A 21867-nucleotide genomic window follows, 5' to 3' on the forward strand; every position below is an offset into this window, starting at 1 on the left:
TTACCTGAGCCTTTTGTAAAACAAGGTGATATACCTTAAGGGACATACCCTGTTCTTTTATGTCTAAACCAAAGAAATTAGAGCATTTTCTGAAGTTTCCCCTTCACTTAAGTATACCCAAAGGAAAAACAAATGGTAACACACGAAATACACAAAAGCTTCTGTGAGTCTTTACCAAAACCACATGGTTTTAGACTTGAGTAAGAAAGGAGAAGACAAAGTGGAATAAAGAAGATACACTGAGCAATGAAACATATATATTTAGGTGCAATCATAACTAAATCACAGCTAGCAGAACGAAAAATGGTCTGCAGAAAGACCAGATCTCAGGACAACAAAAGAGTCAAGATGCCTCTGCAAAACAGCTCTGAAAATTCCTTCAGATCTGAGTTACTGACTTGGACATCCTCCCAGGAATCTTTCTGGTGGAAATGATCCCCAAGAAACTTTGTAAGGGATGCTGAGTGTTAAAAGTCCAATTTAAAGCTTTTGAATGGATTCCCTCTAAGGTTCAATACTCAATATTACAGACTCTTGCATTACAGTCTCTTGCCCTACCCAGTCACAGATACCAAGTGCAAAGATCTCTTGTAGGGTCTGGACAGGGATGAGTAACTACAGATGCTTTCCATATATAAATAAAAACCATGCAGAAACAACCCTCTGTTTTCTACCCTAAATACCCACAGCTAAACCTGACCAAAGGCTGAAACAGAAGCAGATGACAATAAATCAGAACTGGTCTCCTACCCAAGTAATATAAATAAGACAAGTATGACTTTCTGCGCCTTTAAAAGTACTTCTAAGCTGTAACATATTTTTGCTGCAATAATAAAAAGTCAAGCTGCCTAAATAATTGAACTCCAGTAGTTCCATGGTAATTTTGCTCTAAGAGGTATCATCTCTTCCAAGTTCTTTTCCAAACCTCCATAGCATATTGCTGACTTTTACTCTCTCTATATATTAGACTGAAAGGATAATTTCCAGAACTTTATTTTAGCTCAGAGCAGTATTCCACAGCCATTAGCTTTTTACTCATTTAGAATTATCCTCCCTTTCAATTTTTGGGAACTCTATAGTGTTCTGAATTTAACACCCAAAGAGTTAAGCCTTCCTACATTAACCACCTAGCAGTACAACCTCAAAGTGGCACATTAGGGATCAAAAGTAATCAGTATTCTACCAGGTCAGCCATTTTAGCAATTTTCCCATTTAGTCATTTTACCTATTTCTTTGCTCTGTGGTTGCTTTTGAATGATATCTTAGTTATCACCACCTCACACCTTTGGATTATGTGTCAATTTGGTCAGTATGATGCACATACCAAAGTGAGAGCATTTGTATCTGTGGTACCATATTTGAAATGCATATTAGAAACAACCTAATAGTGTACACTCACACATCCCAGTTTGCCTGTAAGGCTCAAACCTGTGCTCTGTGGTGTTCATGCCAATTTTACTGGAAGGTAAATATTGAAGCATCAAGCAATTATGTGACTTAAGCAAAGCCACTTGGGACTTCTGTAACAAAATGGGACCAAACTTGAATGTCCCACGGCATCCATGTGCTAGGGATAACACAGCATTGACAGGACACTCAGGCTTTTCTGGACTGGCCACTGCAAGCAGTGGGGTAGTCCACAGCATATCACATGGCACCAGAGACTTTTTGGTTTGTATACCTGTGCATAAAGTGAGGAGCATACTTCTGTCTGAGAACCAGGAGTGATTCCTACACCTCCTAAACCAACCTTGTTTTATTAAATAGGCAACACTTTTACCAAAATTAAGAAACTAGGATAATCTTTTATAATTAATACAGTGTTTGAAACTTAAGACTTCCTTGTTTTCAATCTTTTAGAAATGAAAGTGGACTGAGAAATAGCCTTTTCTGGTCACCACAATATAAGAGCCAAACTGAAGTGTTCAGAGGCATATTTTTGGCAACAGAAAATTTTCAATTATATCTCCTGGAACTTTATGCTTCAAATACTTGTCTCCCTCCTGTTGAATTTCCAACAGATATTGCACAACTTTGGCTCCATGTCCAGAATCCTTATGCCAAATTAGACTCTGAAGGAATCTCATGTTTAGCCAATAAAGATGATTTTATAAACAAAAATTGCTTGTTTTTCCACTTACACTTTTGTAATTCAGACAAATCAAAGCAAATCACAGAAACCAATGGCAAAATGAAAACAAGAAATCATATATAGTTACATTATTTGTGAAATCCTCTTTGGTCAGCTCTGTTTAATGCAGGACCCATTGATTAGACCATGGTATTCTCTATATTTCAACCATCTGAGCAATTTAGAAACTACTTACAGCATGGGTTCCAATGAGAACCTCACTGTTCAACTGAGAGTTTAATATATTTCTGGAGCATCCCCTCTGCCTGAGCATGTTCAAGGTAGCCTTCACAGAACACAACAATTTATGTCAATAATCCCACGGAACCACTTCAACTGCCTTTTAATCCTTGGCAGTCCTCTTTCCACCAAGCTACCACCGATAGGTCAACCTTTACTTTTCATGACAGAACATCTTTCATTTTGGAAATTATCTTCTCCAAAATTTTTTTATTTATCTCAAATTCTTGCAGCAGCTACACTTACAACATCCTAGTGTGTTTCCATAATTTATAAACTCAGCTATCTTCCTCAGTAAGACAAGTGCCAATTGTGTTGTATCTTCCATTTTTCTATTATAGCAATTCTATCTTAATTAACAATAAAATACATAAGCTAAATTGTGCAGTCTTCACTATTATTTTCACAGGATGCTTATGGCATTGCATCGTTACTGCACACAAGAAATAATTTGCAGGATTCCTGCCTACCAATATAAAACCAGTTTTCAAGATTTAAGTGTGTAATAAATTAGAAACTATTTCTCATAGAGGAAATGTCTTCTGCAGCATAGCACTAATTCATTCTTGAAGAATAACATTTTCTCCTGTGAGGCAGGATGTATATTATTCAGAGGAAAACAAAAGAGAGAAGGAAGCAGCATATCTTTACCCTCCGCACGTCTTTGCCAAACGTTTCGCTGTAGCTGGTGCCCAGTATTTCAAATTGGACATAGGGGTTGGCTCCATCTTCTCTGAACTCCATAACACCAGTTAGCCCAGTTATATGACCCTGAAGAAGTAAGTTCAAGAAATTTCAGAACACAAGATATTTGCTTTCATAAACACTCCTCTGCATAAAATGCATGCCAAATATGCTTAAATCATGTTTACAGTGAACTTAAATGCAGCCCTTGCACATTGTTCAGTAGCTCAAACCCAGCGCTAGACAAAAGATTTTAGTTTTTCAATTTTTTTCAGAAAAATTCTTTAGCACTAACACATGCAGTGTTTACGGCCATCAGGTCATTACTGTCCACAGAAACAGACCCCAAAGAAAATGAGAAGGGCCCTAGTGGACTGTGAGACAGCAGCCCTCCCAGTGCAACTGAGGGCAGTGGGCTCAGTTCTTGGCTTGAGTACCAAGGCATGAACTCCCAGCCCAAAACAAAGGGGACACTTGCTGTGCTCCTAAGTGAGGCATGAAAGAGAGACAAAATTGCAACTCTGTGAAACTATCACAGAGTTTGATTCTGGCTTTGTAGCAAAGAAGCCTGAAGTGACACAGACGTTCAAATTAATTTAGCAACAAAGGATGGCCTTATTAGGATTTGTCAGAATCATCAAATTGCATCATCTTACTAGAAAAAAATTATTTCATCAATATATGTTTGGGAACAGGAGGTTCCTTCTGAACAACTGGAAAAGTTAGCATAGTAATAAATTAGGGTTTTTTTTACTGTTACTCGTGATCAAGTAACTTTTATACAAGAAGTTGCCATATGTCTGCAGAGTCACAGGTCTGTCCACATTTGAGTATCTCAGCATGGCGCAAGACAGCTCAACCCTTAGTGACAGCTTAGCCAAATCAGATCCCTCTTGCTCTGCTCTCGGATACAGTGCACAAGTAGATCCTTACTAATGCTCAGCTAACTTACAAAGCTACCTGAGCTGTCAAAAATGGAACATAAGTCATAAACCTCATAATTGGTTTTCCTTCCTGCCCCTCCAAGCTCCTTAAGTTATCCTCTTTCAAAAATGCATTATTCAATGCACATGACTACTCCTGATCCTACTTCCTCCACAGAAGGCAGCTATGAGAACAACAGAAGTAGAACACGCAGCACTGGACCCACACTGCACTGTGTGTAACTCGTTTATCATAAATCATTTGCTTGTTTAATAGCTGTAGATTGTCCTTGGTCGTTGTAAATCACTTGCTTGTAATACATCAAAGAAAAGTGGAATAGAAGTTAAAACCTTCTTCAAATGCTCAAGCAGACATGAAGCAACTCATTCAATTGCTCACACAATGGTGGTTTGTCTTTTCTCACCTTCTTAATAGTCTCTAGCATGGATCTTCCTCCATTCCAAGGTTTGGTGGATTTCCTCATGCAGTTCAGACTTGCCATGCTGTGCCATTTCCTGTCCTCCAGTTTTCTGTGGAAAGCATTGGCCAGCATGAGCACACTGTCATACAGGTACAGGTTGGAAACCTGCAAACAATAATAAGAATGAGCCTCTTTTTTTTATGTGAGCATCTTCCAAAGATAAAAACCAGCAGAGAAAACAAAAGCAGGCATAAGAAAGAACTAAAAGCTGGTATGTTTGACATGTTCAACAGTCAAATCATTTGAGACAAATGCCTGTGCTCCTGAGTCCCTCTGTCCAAGGGATTCTGGCACACGGGCACTGCCTGAGCGTTACTGCAATGCAGTGCTGTAAAGAGAGATCACATTCCACATATAAACTCCAACTACAGAGGGAGTACAGCTATCTATCAATAAAAGACAAGGACTGCTACTTTTTCAGCATTTCAGCAAGAAGGGAAAGACAGAATGAAATTAAGTTCTTGGGGGTTTTATTCATTTGAGCAACTGGTAATTTCTGGAACAGCAAAATCCAATACACACACAACTTTCAGAACAGAAAGAGGAGAAATTACAGTGTTATTTTGGTCTCACCATCTCTTTCCACCAAATATACATGAGACTGCTTATGTGCTACTTTCTCTGGAGCTACTGAATTTAGCCTCCTTATTCTTCAATTCACATAAGAGAGACAGAAATAAACTATTGATGACAAAGACTCCAGTAAGAACAGAACACCACACTAGTAACGCTGAGCTGTGTCTTTAATTTTTCAAACCAAGACATGTCTATCAATACATTATTGGATCTTTTGACAGGCAGTGGTATCCATCTCAAATGATAAAACTTTAGTAGAGGAAGCTGGCTGAGACAAGTGATCAAAAAAAAAAAATTAATTAAATACTCTTCACCTGTTCCCAGTGTTCACATGCACTCTTCTTCGTATGTATGCACAAGGGGTTAGATTTAGTCTTTACTAAACTCAAATCTTCACTTTACATCATTGGCCAGATACAGCTTTTTCTGTGAATACAGCAATAACAACAATAACACTAATACTTATAATATTTATTCTAGCTGTAGGCTTTAATCATGATCATCCCTGACTTTGCCACTTATCTCCTGGATTTTTCTAGTTCACCTTAGAAAGTAATACTTAGAGACCAGGAAAGGGTCGCAGGTGGAAGTTAATTCAGCTGCATACTTCCTATAAATGTGACTCTCTAGGTGTCCCAATAAAAGTGACACTCTATGAAAGCTTAAACATTTATTACTGTTGAATCACTGGCTGCAAGTAAACTTCTGATGTTTGTAAGATGCTAATCTTCAGAAACAAAATGTTTCATGTTCCATAATCTGGAGTTTGATGAAAATTGAAAATCTAGGCACTTTGAAATATCTTCTAGCATAAGTAAATCTGAACAAAAGCTATATAAGCAAAAATTAATTTTGAAAGAATCAAAATACAAAGAAAAAAGATACTGCAAATATACACTTGTTTAAGTGACTAAGCATAAAGAGGGATCTTAACATGAAAACAATGCAAAACCTACGAGATACTATCAGGGAGAATCCCTCTCATCTGGCAATGCCATCTTTTTTTCCCTTCTTTTCTTTCCAGCCTTGCTGAACAAGCACTCCACGCTGCCTTTATTTGCTATTTTATCCACTTAAATCTTTTCTTTTTAGAATATTTCCTGAAGTAGCTATATGCTATACTTCTTCCGGTTTTTGGAAAAGTAATTAAGGAGTTAACAGGAGTCCCAGCAACCAAGTTTCTTCTGCTCAATTGCATCTGTTTCCCTGTTCTGTAGATATTTCCAAACAACTTTGAAATAAAGCAACCAAGCACATCCTTATTATTCAGGAGAACACTTTTCTTCTGGGTTAAAGAACTCTTCACAGAAAAAAATCCAAACAAACCTCAGATCCCACAAGATACACCACCCCAAACCACAAAATCCAATTTCTTAGAAATATGTTTTAAATACATAAGGAAAAATGCCATTTCTTATAAGCCTTCACAATCCTCTTTGCTCCCAACTCAATTTGGTTTTGCAGATTCACTTTTAACTGACAACTAATTGTCTGTTGCCTTGGAACACCCACAGATCAGGAATGCCTTGTATGTTCTCCATTTGGCACCGTTCTTTTGCAGGTCTGGAAAAGTGCAGCCTCATTCCCAAAACCAGTGCTTGGTTTGCTAGCAGAGAGCTCTAAGGCAAAATACAAGATGCACCTGGGGACACTGTTTTCTGCTTTTCATGTGCTTGGAGAAGACACCACAGTTCTGCACGTGACTGACAGAGCTTGGGGGAATTGCACTGAGGATCTCAGCCTGCACAACCTTGCACCCAACTCAAATTACCTCCTGCTGCAGAGCAAAACAAAACAATCCTGTGTTTACCAACCTAATCCTCATCATTCAGCTAGACCTTTAATGCACTTTGCATCACTATTGTTCCATTAATTTCTTTTGAAAGAATGCTATAAACTGAGAGATAGCAAGATGGGGCCTACCCAAGAGGAGTCTCCACTACAATTGTCCTTATTCTACATCTGGAGATCTGTACCGAGGCAGAAAAAATGTTGTAGAGAATACACCAGGGTACTTTTTTGCCATGGAAATAATTTTCTGCATGTTCTGTTGTATTATCCACTGGTATTTTGCCACTCTGGTTCTCTTCTGCTGAAAGCCTCATCCCAAACATGAGTAAATGGTGCTTTTTAATCAGCAAAATTCCTTCCATCATATAATCATACTCTATTTACTCCAGTAAAAATGACATGCATACATAACTACATTTTACTCATTACTCACTGAAGAGTCAATATCTATGGAAGAGTAAGTTGCATCTTACTCACGCAATCAACACTTCTAATTTAGAACAGAAAATATGCAAGCTAGGAAAAAAACAGCATCAAAATTTCCACAACTAAGGCTGGATCTCTAATAGTAAAAAATAAATTTAAAAAAAAAAGACACAATCATTCTGGCCTGATCTCACAGTAAATTCGGGGCTATAATAATTTTCTTTATTACTTCAAATACAGCAAAATCTCTCCATATGTCACAAATCATATTTGCAATATGAGTTTCCTGTAACCTCCAGAATGTGCTGCGAAAAGAAAAAGGATTCAGCAGACATGGCTTGTATGCCCTTGTTACTGCACCTGCACACATATTTTAATTTTTAGGGAACTGTCAAGTTCCCTGTGAGTATGGACTTGACCACTGAAAGGGAATTTTTTAGATACCCAAGGGTTCAGCTCTACTCTGATTCTACCAGTCAGAGGCATGAGAAAATAGCTAATTTTAAAAATTCATCTTCAGGTAGCATTCAGAATTAGTAGCAAAGCAAGAGAGAAGCGAAACAAGGCAACATACTTTGCTACTTTGGGTTTTCAAAGTTCTGGAGCATTTTTTTAATTCCCCTATTTGAATATTCATAGGGGAACAGAGGAAGAAAGAACATATATTTTTCTGAAGCCATTTCCCCTAACAGAATAAAAATTCCTAGACTAGAACAAAGTACTTGATTTTGGTCATGTTTGGAGGAAGTGACAGTAATTTTAGTTGTTCTTTCTCTCCATTGCTGACAGTGTAAGGGCTTGAGGTACTGAAATGGTTTTTGATCTATCTGCTGTAAGAATGATGGTGACTGCTTCACCAATATGGTAAAGAATATACCCTGTACATTAATAATTTTAGGCATATTTAGGTTTATCTTCTGGAAATTATTCCATACTTTATGAAGCTCTTTTTTTTTTGCACTGAAGAAATAAACCCACCATACACTAGTAGAGCAAGCAGAAATTTTAAAGAATGGAAATCTATCACAGTATTAAATGTCATTTCATAGAAGTTTCTATGTTAATTTCATGAGATTTTCCAGAATTTACTTTTAAAGTTATGTAAGAAGAAAGCTCTTAGCTCCTTCAGAGGGACTAATCACAGACAAGTGCTCTTCTGAGAAGGCCAGCAAGCCACAAAGACTGACCCCAACTCCTGAGTGGCCACCAGAGCCAGGAATCCAGGCAGAGATCAGCTGGAAGGCAAGCTGACACTGAGGTGCCACTGCTTCAAAAACTCATTCCCAAGCTGGGCATCTGTACCCTGGTGCTGCCAAAACTGCTCTGTGAGTGGCCACAGCAGTCAGTTCCAAGGATGAAGCAGATGGAAGAGGAGTTCAGAGCAAGTGCAGCCTGCCAGAAATGCCTGCTGCCTGAGGAGAGAGATGATGGTGACTGCTATGCACACTCCAGCCCTAAACCTGTGTGTCAACTTCCTCAGTTCCAAGTACTGCCCGGTGCAGTTGCACATTTGTGTCTCCAATGACAGAGTGCATCTTAGCAGAAGCAGCAAAGATTGATGGTTTATTCGTGGTATATTGGTGTGCTAACAAGGATATTGTTAGAGCAGAGGGACGGACACTTGTTTTGTTTTCTTAAATACATTGCAAAGAATGGCAGAATTTCTTGGGTTGGAAGGGACCTTTAAGATCATCTAATTCCAACCCCCTCCTCTTGTGGGCAGGAATACCATTCACTGGACCAGGCTGTTTAAAGCCCTGTCCATCCTGGCCTTGGACACTGCCAGGGTTGGGGACATTCATTACTTGTGACTGGAGGACTTGCCAGTGAGGACTGAAGCAAATAAATCATTGAGTACTTCAGCCTTCTCCTTATCCTGAGTAACCAAGTCTCCTGTTTCCATTCAGAGAGGGTTCATTTTTTTGCTCATTTTCCTGTTATCACCAGCTGTATATATAGAAGATTTTGGGTTTTCCCTTAACATTTGTGGTCAGACTTAATTCTATCCAGGTTTTAGTTTTCCAAACCTGATCCCTGACTGCTCAGACAATTTCTCTGTGTTTTCCACCAGCTTCCCATCTCTGTAGACTTCCTTTTAGTGTTTTGTGTTTGTCCAGAAACTACTTGTTCATCCATGCAGGCCTCCTAGCATTTCTGACTGACCTCTCTTCCTCCTGGATCCTCCTGTATCGCTGCGGCCTACACGGATCAACAGCAGCAGATCATGGTCAGTGGGCTGTATGAGGCCTGGCAGCCTCTCAGTCCCATCCCTGGTACAATGTCATAGCAGGAACCAGGTGCCTCTGTGTCTCTCAAAAGAAAGTCACCTGCTGCTCTCACCTGCTGTCTTTTCTTAGTTGAGCCGGCTGCCACACAAGGAGCAGAGGAGGCTGCCTCACTCAGCTCCAGCCTCTCCCCTGATGGGAAGGGCTTTTCAGACTGCAAGTGGTGAATTGGCTCTACAAGGGCACATCAGGCTTTGGGGAAAGTCTCTTCCCCGTGCAGGTTTTCACTCTCTCCATCTTCCTCCCTCCCTCCCTTCTGGGTGTGCCAGCAGGAAAGTTTGGATCTGTCTGGCTGCGGGTCTGCTGCAGACTGTGCTTGGAGCCAGCTCTCCAGCTCCTTCCCAGCCTCCCGGATGTTCCTCCCCCTTTCCATGGGCTCCTGCAGCTCAGCCAGGTGTGTCTGGAGGTTCTGTGCCTGGACACACCTTCCAGGCAGGGGCACCAGCAGATGGGGCCCAGCCATCCCTGGAGACTGAGGCCTGCGCTGCGGCCTCTCCCTTCAGCAGCCCCAGCTGGTGGAGGCACACAAAGTGCCACCCCACACCCCTGTCCCGGCCACCACTGTCCCCAGGGCTGCCTTGGGAGCCTGGGGACTGCCTGCTGTTTGTCCTGGTCCTGCCCACAGCCATCAGCCTCTCTTGTGGGCAGAGCCCACTGTGAGACAGCACACCAGGGCCTAGGTTATAAATACACACTTGCTGCTCAGGGAGAGCGGGATCACAGCCAGCACTCTGGCATTCATGGAAACACAGTCAAAAAACAAACGTTCATTAAAGACTCAAATCTTCCAACTTCCAAAGGGCTATTTATTTATTATCCCTAAGGCAAATGAAATAAAATGACTAAAATTCTCCCACAACCACCAAAAAATAGGCCTCAACTGTATATTTATTCAAGCTTTCTGTCAGTAAGGCATGTAGCTACTATATTATTTAGTGTTTTGCCCATTCTAGTTTTAAGTATCTCAGTGAGCTTTCCAAATAGTTCTCTGTAAGGCTGCACTCTCAGAATCTCTTTTTAATTGATAAGCAGCTCTTCTTTTAAATTTTATCCTTTTTTTACACAGTTACACATATCACAACATTCTTCCCTTCTTACAGGTTCTATTCTCTGAATGCTCACTGTCCTTCAGCTATTTATTATGGGCATTTATCGTTATGAGTGTTTTCTTCGCCAGTGTGTTTTGTAATGATGTGTCAGCAATAATACAAGGCCTGGATTACCCTGTAATGCTCAAGTTTGTTAGCTGGAGGCATTGGCTTCACTCACTAAACATCTCAGGAATTTGGCACAGCTAACACTAACTATGCAAGGAAAGTCTAGTAGGAGTGCCTTGATAAAGAAAACTGAACATGAACAAGAGTCAAACAGAAGGACAAGAGGTAAATGCTGGAATTGCAAAACAGCATAAAAGATTCTAATTTTATCCTACCTCATTTATAAATAAATATAGGTACAAATTAGGTTTCAGAGGCAATAACAAATGAAAAATGGAGGTACTGAGGCTTTCTTTGAGCCACTTTTGTCTGCTTCCTGATTGAACAGTGAACAAAAATTCAGTGAAATAATTATGCAAATAGAGAAATCCAGCAGGAAAAAGAGGCAGAGAGGAAAAGATCATTGCAGAGCCTACCTGTGCTTTCAACCTCCAGCATGACCACAAAATCCCCCATGGCCATGGGACACCCGCAGTGCTTTGGGGTTTTTAATGAATTCTTCTGCTAACACACCTTGTAGAAAACACACACCATTGGGCTTCAGGGAGAGATTTGTGCTGTGCAATGGGCAGTAAAGTCAGTTCAAGGATACTTTACATTCACATTGTACTCAGAAACAATTTCACTGTGACTGAACATCTGGCCAAAAATCCAAATTAAACTTTGCTAAAGAGACTAGCAAATATAGGTTTGCATTGAAAGAATAGGAAAAATATGGCTCATCAATCCTTTATGGGAGAAAGTGAATGCTTTAATAGGGTTTAATCAATATTTACTGCTTCTCAGCAGCACTCTACAGTTGTGTAATAATAGCAGTGTTAACAAGCCAAATGAGAATAAGGCCATTTAGTTAGACAAAACTGCAGGATCAGGCCCTTACACGTCCTAAAAAATAACTTCACTTACAGTAGTTATATTGCAGCAACTCCTGAACAGAAAAGAGATCAGAAATAAAAACCCAGTTTTGTATGAACAACTGCTAAAAGATGCCTCCGTAGCTATCTGATGGACACATCACTGAAGAATGGAATTTTTATTCAAGGAGAAGATCAGCTCTTTCAATGAATACCCTCCCACACTTTTCAATGCCTCCTCAAATATGTCCAAGCAATGCCAGGAATAGTTATTCAGTAGGGAGGCTGGACTCTCAATCAGGAAATAACCTCATTAATTTTGTGACACAGTATACTGGAGCTTTCTTTTTGCCTTTTCAATCCTACTATGTATTTTGGGTCATGCTAAATGATTTCAGATACACTGTGTCCCTGTAATATATTTTAAAACTTTAGAATCTTACACAGATTGAACTCATCAACTACATAAGTAGTAAGCAAGGGCAAAAAACAATCTAATGGGAATTGCATTTCTAAAGAGAAATCTTTCTTAAAAAAACAAACAAAATAAATCTGTTTTGAATTTATGAATGCATTTTGACTAACCTGTTGAAAGAAAAAAATACCTTCATCAAAAATCAAGTTTGTAGAGTGCCATCAAAACTAATACTGGATAATAATAATAATAATAATGGAAAGAAGCAAATCATACAGCAAAAGTTTTTCAGATTGAGTGTGTAAGAACATTTCTGAAATAATCTAAAAAGTTTAATAGCAATTATACACTATATACCATTCAAATGCCATGTGAGGATACATACTAGGCCTGGCTAGGACTATAAATCCTGAAGTGTTTCAATGCTTTCTCTCCAGATGAGGCAACATTGATAACACCGATGGCTCAAACCACAGGACACCAATGGCCAATGGAAGAAAGCAAGTTCTAAACTGTGTCTTTTCCTTTTCAAAAGTAAATGAGATGAGCACACAAAATCCTACCTGACGAATAAGACAGTGAGAAATGCAGTCCTCTGAAGTCAAATAAAACTATCAAGACAGGAAACTTTATAAAGCTTTTTCTCCACTTGAAGCAGAAACCCAGATGAGTATATTATACGTGCAAGAAATAAGGGCATGAGCAAAATTTTGACAAGTGGGTTGATGGAATAAGATTGGATTTCCACAAAGCATTCAGAACAGATGAGTTTTTGGATGAGCTTGCAGAACAGCCTGATCTTTAAAAGGCTTGTCAGAATGCCAAACCGGGATGATCACCCACTGAAAAACAACCTTCCAGGATATGGTACTAAAGACACAGAGAACAAAATTGTTCCAAAAAAGATTTTCATTAATTTAGCCAGAACAAAGTTAATAATCCATGACGTAAATATTTCTTTCTTCACTAGCTTGTTAAAAGGGCTAAATTCTCCCCCAGAAAAATACTACAGCTAGAGGTTGACACAGATTAGCTTATTCTTCTTCAAAGTCATTAAATAAATAATTAACCAACAATAGCTGGTAAGTTACCTTGACAACAAACAATTATTAATATGAGACTGCCCAAGGGAGAATGAGGCAGGGATTTCCAAACTGTGGTGTTAATCAAAGTACTTCAAAGCAACACAAAGACTCAGTGCTGGCAGGCGGTCACTGCCTCTGGTGGATTCATGCAGCCTGACAGGGAGCTTGGAGCTCCTGCAGCCTCTGGCAACAGGGGTAATTCAGTGATGTACTTCTGTACAGCAAAAGGTCACCACTATTTTTTTAAGCAGGAAAAGGGAAACAGAAAATTGCAGGTACCTGCAAGGAAAATTGCAAGGACCATTAATAACATATCAGTCACACTCAAGTTAATATGAGCTGTATGTCCACAAGGTGTTACATAAGATATTTTGGCAAAACCTATGAAAAATAAATGTAGCTATGGAACACTTCAGGTATAACTGCACATGAAAAAAGCATCCTGTATTCAACCTACAGACACTTGAAAATATAGTGAGGACAGCTAATTTGGAGAGCGCTCACATGTGCCCTTCTGTCTTTCATGCCAATGCAATTGAACATGAAAGTTATGGAATCAGCTGCCAAAAACATTTTACCTCTGCACTTCTTTATCTCTCTTGTTTTTTAGTTCATAGAGAAGGAACTAATGGGCAAAGCATAACATTACCATACCATACTCTCATAGACAGTTTCTAAGGTGGTATAATATTTCTGGAAGACAGAAACTGAGAATGTTTTGTTTCCCAAAATCCACATCTGGAAATCAGCAGGACAAGGGTCCTTATCGAAAGATCCTTATCAGTGAAATTTAGTAATAAGACATGAGGCTGCTGGTGTTAGCAAACCAGCTCCCAGTTACCAGTTTGCAAATTTGCAAATTAGAACTTGTTCACTGGCCTGTCTGAGCCCTTCAGATGAGTCTCTGAATTAGATTATGCAAAACCAGCATAGGCAGCAATACTCAAAATCCTGCTGTAATGGAAGATTATTCCCCAATGAGTGATTTGTTGGTGCAGCATAGATAATTTTTCATCATACTGGAAATTGCTTTGATCCTCTGAAATGAGCGGCCGTTGTTCTCATTACAGCATACCTCAGAGTTACTAACAAAGATCAAAAGTGTCTTTTCTTTCTGAGCCAAGGCAGATATAGACTTTCCCCTGTGCAGAAAGAATACAGCCACCGTCAGAACTACAGGGGGTGTGTTTGGCTTTTCCCAAACTGTGCCACGGCTAGGACAGAACCTGAGCCAGAAGAGCTTCTCTTCAAGGAAGAACTGTTCATATCTATCCCTTAAAGTATTTCAGTCTCTGCAGCTACAACTTTTTAGTAGGGTGCAAATAAGTAAAATTAACACCCCTACCCCTTGGGAACTCTTATATCACTTCCTGACACTCTCCCTCTCTCCTGGTCTGAAACTCTTCCAAGCCAGGACAGGATTCCATCTTGCAGGAGACCTGACCACACATACCCTCCTGAGCAGGCTGCAGCAGCCCAAGCTGGTGACAGCCCCTTTCCAAGCCTAACCAAGCCCCTTCTCCGTCACTCCACCACACACACCCACACTGAACAGCCCACAGGCTGAACCACGGTTTCCTCACTCAACCTATCTCAGTTTAAGACTAAGTTTGCAATTAAATGTTTTTTTAAGCAAGTTTATAAGTCTCACTAAAGTTTACACCTATATTCAACACCTTCAACAGTGATAGAAATGAGATTTTTAACTGTGTCTAAAGTAAACCAAAATACACAAGTCCCATTGAAAGTCCAAGGCCTTTGTTTCTGAATTATTGTACCAGCATTGGAAATAGCACCTATTAAATAATATTTAAATTACTGCAAGTTAAAAGTCTGATATCTGGGACAAATTGCCAAGAAATGTCAAGATGTTTCTAACACCAGAGTCAGATGTGTTACCAAAACCTGAAACTTGAACTAGCAGTGCATATTTTACACACTCAGACAATTAGCAGCTGCTGGAGACTTCTGAGACTATTGAAAAGGGACAGACTGAATACATCAGCTTGATTCAGTCCATTACCTAAATATGAAATGCTCCGCAGCCCAATACCTATCAGAGTTCTATTATCCTCCTGGATTAACTCTTTTACAACAGATGTCTAATAAGCATAAAAACAATAAACAGGCATTAATATCATAGGGCTATGATGGCACAACATTTTTCAAATATAAAAAGATTCTTAAGAGAATGAAATAGGCAAAATCAGCTCTGAGTTAGTGCAACCACTTGCTGATACTTCATGGACGTAACATCACACCTAAAGAACTCAGCACAGGGAAATAAAATAAATCAATAAAGTCAAGAAACATTGACCAGATCAGATTTATCTGTACTCATTTCCTTCCTCCTCTGAGTTAATACAGCCACAGAAAACTGTCCTATGGCAAATTCTTATGATGGACTTTTTTCTGCTGTGCACAGCCACTGACCTGCAGCATCTGAAGATAGCCTTCCTGTGGATCACACAGCAGAGATGATATTCGGTGGTTGTTCCTCATGCACCTCTGGTTGTTGTCCCTTGCCAGAGGGAAAATCTGCCGGATCACTGTCATCCTCCCCAGAGCACTATGCACCAACTCTAATATTTCATTATCTGTGATTTCCTGGGAACAGAGACACAGCCATTTAAAAACATATGTTTGTCCAGACATTTTATATATTTCTTTCAGTATTGGTTAAATGATTTTAAAAAGACAATAGGAAAAAAAATATTAGTGCACATGCTTAGTCGACGCCAAATGTCATTTTGTGTTTAGTAACAACAATGCTGTTTTTTTATACATCATCTGAAACAAAAGAAAACAGCCTAACACAGTACCATCCATCTTGGCAATACTACAATTTTGCAGATGTAGTTCCTCAAAGGAAAGCACCAAAATGGTCTCAATAGATTTCTTTAAAAAAAAAAAAAAGAAAAAAAAAAGCACCTTGAAATGAAATTTATATAGAAAGACCTTTTGTTTGACAGACTGGAACTTCACTATATCCTCGGTACAAAATAACAATCGAAAAACATAACAGTCTTCAGGAAATATGGCTCTTTCACCTGTGAACAACATTACAAGAAAGCACTTTTCCCATAAGTACAGTAGATCATTTCTGCAGACTGATCCTGATAATGACTCAAGGAAGTCTTTTGAGGTTGTCTGTATTAGGAAATAAAAAATAGAAGAAACTTTATGGAGGGGTCTGACACATTTAGGAACATCAGTTTGTGCACACAGAATAATCTGGGAGAAGATATAAGGAGACCTCAAGGACAGGCTGCTTTTCTTTCCAGGCTTCACAATTTCTAAAGTTTCTCAGCAGACCTTCACACACCCCAACCTCCTAATCCATCCTGGGACAGAGCCTGCATCTACTGCTCTTATAGGGAGGCTGAAGCCAGCTCCACTCCATGCTTTACACATTTTGTGTTTAAAGAAAGACACAAAACCACAACCTTGTTTTTTACCCCAGTTTGAAAATCACTGGCTTAGCTGATCCTGAAATCATAACAAAGGGGCAGCTTGTGATGTTTTTGTCCTGGCACGAGTTCACTGTGAGGAAAGGCAGGCACTGCTGCCTGCACTCACCTCCCAGGCAACTGCTGTACATTCCAGCTCTTCACCAGGGCCAGCAGCAGCAAGTCACATCAGGGCTGGACTGCCCTGGCTGCACAGCTGGGCCAGCACAGTGCCCAGCCTGCACAGGGCTCTCTCAGCCCCTTGCAGCTCAGGGGGCTGCAAACTACTCATGTTGCTGCAGGTACTTGGTCAACAAGGCCCACACCTTGTGATGCATCAGCAGCAGAAGTGAGCCTGGCTCTGGACATTTAACATTCAAGAAAAAATTCTTTTGTTTTCTTGCCATGTTCTCTGTCAAGCTGTGAGTGAAATGACCATGGGGTTATAATAATTACTTGTTATGGTTGACTAGTACTGCACCTTGGCTCAATTCAGTTCTTCTTTGCCCATTTCCTTTTTTTTTTTTTTTTGTTAGGAACATGAATTTTTAACTTTGAAGAAGGTGAAATTCATTGCATTAATGACAGACCAACTGGTGTGGCATGAAAACAGTAAATCAGAAAACAAATATATCCTTATAGAAGACAAAGATTTTGAGGCTTAATGGAAAATATTGGGCAGCATTTTCTAGCCTTGCAAGGAGACAATGTAGCAGACCGCCCCCCCAAACTCTACAGACCCCTCAAGATTTTCCCTCTGTGGATCTGAGAGGTGTTAAAACACATCTCTAAGCTGGAGTCTGAGGGAGAGACAATTTAATGGCATAGCTTTAACTTATAACCTCCAAGGCTGAATCCCTTGGTAGGCACACTCAGACCAAATGGCTGAAAACTGAAAAATCAAAGAATCACACATCATCCAAACCTTCAGTTCAGCTCTCACCACACACATTTTGTGTCCCCTCTAAGTGATATGCAACCTTTCAAAGATGTCTCAGAAACACAGATATTAGTCACTTGCGGAATTAGTTTATCTGTTTACTTATCTGCACACACAGAACTTCAGTTAGTTTGCAATACCACGTCATATTGCTCAGGGGAATACTTACATCTGCTTTACTTGTGTTCAACTATCATAACACAAATCGCAAAATGAGACAATTATGTTTCACATTACAATCTCTATTTTCCTAGAGGTAATGACAGAAAATTATAAATTTTAATGACATTAATAATTTAAAGACCTGAAACGTATTTCCAGAAAATGTATCCCTGAGAAAACTGGAGGATTAAACAGAACAGCAGTGAGAACAAGGATGCTCCTGGAGACAAGCTAGAGATTTATTTGGATTTTTTCAGTAGTATCAATACTGTTTGATGGGTTATTCTAACTCCCCACAATGCACTATTTACATCTATAAATGAACACTTGTTGAAAATCCAGAAAACATTATCCAATTAGCTATTTTTCAAGAAGGTTCACCACAGCTTATCCTGTAGGTAGATTTATTCGACATTTACATATTGCTGGCTTCTCTGCATCCTACATGAACAGACACACGCACACACATATATACAAACACATATGTAAATAAAAAGATTGATCCTTTAAAGAAAGAACACTGTCCACTTTTCTTACCACAGAAAATGTTCTAATACAATGAACAGATGTTCTAACGCAATGGATGAATTCTAATGATCTGTGCATGATCACCTGTCCATCTCCCATCCTTATTGTCCTCCCACACATCCAGTAGTACACCTCACTTCTTTTTACCCAATGCTCCTAAAAATCTACAGGGATTAGTCCTAATTTAATTTAATTAGCTCTATTTCTAGAGATAAGGACTCTGCACTGGGTGTCCAGATGTCTTTCTCAGATGATAGTGAGTACCTATACAGTAAAAGATCCTCTGATTTAACAAAATATTATTCCATACTAAAAATTCTTTTGGGGTTCATGGTGGAAAGCACACAAAATGATAGTAAAAGCTGGAAAAAAACAACCAAAAAAACCCCACCATTGATATTAGTGTGAAAAAAAAAAAAAAAAAAAAATAATAATAATAATAATAATAATAATAATTATTATTATTATTATTATTATTATTATTATTATTAACTATTAAAACAACTCATCAAAGCTCATCTATGGCCTTGCTCCTACCTGACTGAGACACTTTCTGTGTAATTCCACAGCATTAGAATCAGGCCAGTTCTAAACCCTCCAAATTTCTTTGGGCATGATGCAAGTACGTATCCCAGTACTGTTTCAGCTCTATGTATAACTTCCAAGCAGTTATCAGAAAAAGAAAACCCACAGATTTTTGTGGGAATAAATAAATAAATATAAATGCTGCACTGTTGAAGATCGCAGCCAAAAGGAGAGAAGTGAGATTTCCTTAGGCAAGTAATAAATATAGAGTACCTGGAATACAATTAGAATAAATTGTAATTGCAAATTGCTATATTTTGCATTGAAATGTGTCATTTCCTAAATCTTCTGAAATTTCCACACTGTGTTCCTTGTATTTCTATTCTATTTTAAAACCTTTTTTTAATTCTGTATTTTTGTACAATTTGAGAATATCTTAGAATATTTGCCCCACTTGCATTCATAAATGATTATTAAAAGGTCTGAAGTTTTCCAAGAAAAAGTAAGATACAGAGAAGTCTTAAAAATTTACCAACTTCTGGTTATCAAAGTAAACACAAATATCATTACACAGATTGGTGCTTTAAAATTAAACAAAAAAATAAGATTAGGCACTTCCATATAAAGAGAACAAGTGAGCAGGACCCCAGTCCTGGTTCTACCCAAGCAAAAATTAGGCCACAGCAATTTGCACAGGGACTGTTGATCACCCAAAATGCACATAACATAGGTATTTCTGGAAAAATATTCTCAAAAAAAGTGAAGAAAAACTACTGTATTCATAAGGCTTTTTTCTCCCAAAGTCAGTTTTCCCAATATTGCTCTACAGCCATGTGCTAAGAAAACTCTGCTCATCATTCATTATCTTACACCTGCCTACATGCTGCCCCTGGGGAATAAAGTATCTTGCTGAGATAGACTTTATCTGATAATTACTATTCTATTTTCTGCTCATTTTTCTCAAGTTTCAAAAAATATTTTATAAAGGAAAATAATAAAGAGGTGCCCAGATGACAGCTGAGAAGCCATTTGATTCTCAAATCAAGAGGACCAGTAGTACGTACAGACATACTGGGCACATCTGATGTGGTGAAAAGAAAGAAAAATATTGGCAGAAGCAACAGAAGTGCAGGATGGAAATGGAAAGTAAGAAGTACATCACACTAGGGGGTTGATGAGACACTTTCTTGTCCCTCATATAGAAAACTGCCTCCTATAGACAATGAAACAGTGGTGAAGAGAGACCTATGAAAACAGCAGAAAAAGAGCTTGAGTCCAGGGAAGGATTAGCAGAAAGATGCTCTGAGTGAATGTTCTGAGAGGGGAAAGGAAAGCATCAATAACCATTTTTCTGCTCTCTGCTCTGACTGATCACCTGGGCTGAGCTTGGGAAAGTTTTATCTGTCCAGTGAAGATATATAAATTAATCTGCTGGCAGCACCACCAGCATCATTTGGAAAGCATCATCTGTCCAAAAAGGAAGAATAAGGTCAGCTGCTGTCTAAAATATTTGACTGGTATTCAAGCAATGAGGACAATGTCATCTCCACATGGCCCAGAGTTCCCCAAGTCCCTTAGCACTCCAACTTCCTGTCTAAGGCTTCTCTGATGAATTGTCTACTCTTGCTATATTTCCAAAATATTTTATTGTTTTTCCTGCAAAAAAAAATTCCAAGAACTTTTCTTCCCACATCACTTTCCCTTTCTCTTTCTCAGTTAAGAGGGCTTGCCTGACAAATATCAAAATAGTTGGGAAGAATTCAGCCAAATACATTAGAGCTGCATTTGCTTTAGTAGTTTCTCTGTGCTTACTGACTCAAATCAGGATCTTCGTTGAAGATTGCAAAGAGAAACTATTAAAAAGCAACTTATTCTGGGTGTTAATCAGAGTTTAATTTTTTAACTAACGCCTATAAGAATTTCAGTGGGTTTTTTTTACTGAATACTTTGCTTTCCTATGGACTTGGAATTTGTATAATATTCTATTCCTACAACTATTTGTTTCTGATTTCCTATTGAAAACAGATTTCCACCGATAACAAACTGGTCCCTGATTTTTTTTTTTTTTTTTAAAGCATGGTTTTCCTTAGCACTGTAAAAGCTACTGATGATTTTTTAAAAGCCCCAGTAATTAAGTTCAGGTTAGTACATGAGGATCGAGTGGTTTTCCACATTCTATATACAAGAAAAAACATCTTTTTGCAGGGGCCATTACAAATACAATTTACCTTTCTGCTATCCACTCCACAATGTTGCAGTGTAAGCTGTTTGATTTTTCTTTGTTTGCTTTTAAATGGGACAAATAACAGCACAACTTTTTCTAAGAGATAAAGAAATGAGTCCATTTTCAACCTCAGATTCAAGTTACTCTGCACAGCATTACACTGTATGTGAAAACACAGGAATACAGAAATTCAGTCACCCACTAACCTCCTCACTTCTTAAACCATTGTGCCCTGAGAAATACCCACAGGGGTTGGCACTTAACCTACAAGTCCTTCTTTACCCCATAGAACATTCATTTTTAGAGACTACCTGAACCTTTACACAATAAATAACTAACGTAATGAAATTGCTACTAGTTCTCCCCACTACTGCCGTGGTTGCATTTTGAGAACTTAGAGGCAAATATTGAATTTCAGCATTTGTTAGTCCATATGGCACAGAAAGTGGTGACTCTAAAACCAAAAAAGAAGTTATTTTGTGTTAATGACAAATGGTCCTTTGTATCTGCTCTGATGTGGATTGATCTGAATCAATGCAAATCAATGTAATGTAAAAGCAACAAATGAGAACTGTAGTCAAGAGGGAGCTCTGATCTTTAGCTTTCAGATTTACTTTTTACATCTGATAATTAAATCTATTTTTAAAAAATTAAAAGTGCAAGTAATTCATTACTAGGCAATCTTCTATCCAATAGAAGAATCTATCCATTCCTCTAACCACACACAATTACAACATAATCCTCCATTACAAATGACTGATACCAGGAAACACAATGCTCAGTTCATCCCTGGCTAAGTCAAATCACTGAGGTGGCCCCAAGGGTGGATTTGGCTGACAGAATCTAATCAAACACAGTCATTCCAGATTATTCACTAGACAGAGAAGAATGGAGCTCCGTGACGGCTGGAAATCAACCATGAGTCACAGA

The 21867-nt window shown here is 38.8% G+C and overlaps 1 protein-coding gene across 5 annotated transcripts in view; it reads right to left on the minus strand.

Moving 5' to 3' along the window:
• GRID1 (glutamate ionotropic receptor delta type subunit 1) overlaps window positions 1-21867 on the minus strand; it is a 486075-nt gene that overhangs the window by 90918 nt on the left and 373290 nt on the right. For all 5 annotated transcript variants that reach the window (XM_038140277.1, XM_038140278.1, XM_038140279.1 and 2 more), the window contains exons 6-8: window positions 15543-15716; window positions 4404-4565; window positions 3023-3142 (exon numbers count right to left, since the gene is read on the minus strand). In XM_038140277.1, coding sequence (XP_037996205.1) covers window positions 3023-3142; window positions 4404-4565; window positions 15543-15716 — 456 coding nt within the window. The remainder of the gene's footprint in view (window positions 1-3022; window positions 3143-4403; window positions 4566-15542; window positions 15717-21867) is intronic.

The sequence above is a fragment of the Motacilla alba genome, chromosome 6, assembly GCF_015832195.1.
Source record: "Motacilla alba alba isolate MOTALB_02 chromosome 6, Motacilla_alba_V1.0_pri, whole genome shotgun sequence".
NCBI lineage: Eukaryota > Metazoa > Chordata > Aves > Passeriformes > Motacillidae > Motacilla > Motacilla alba.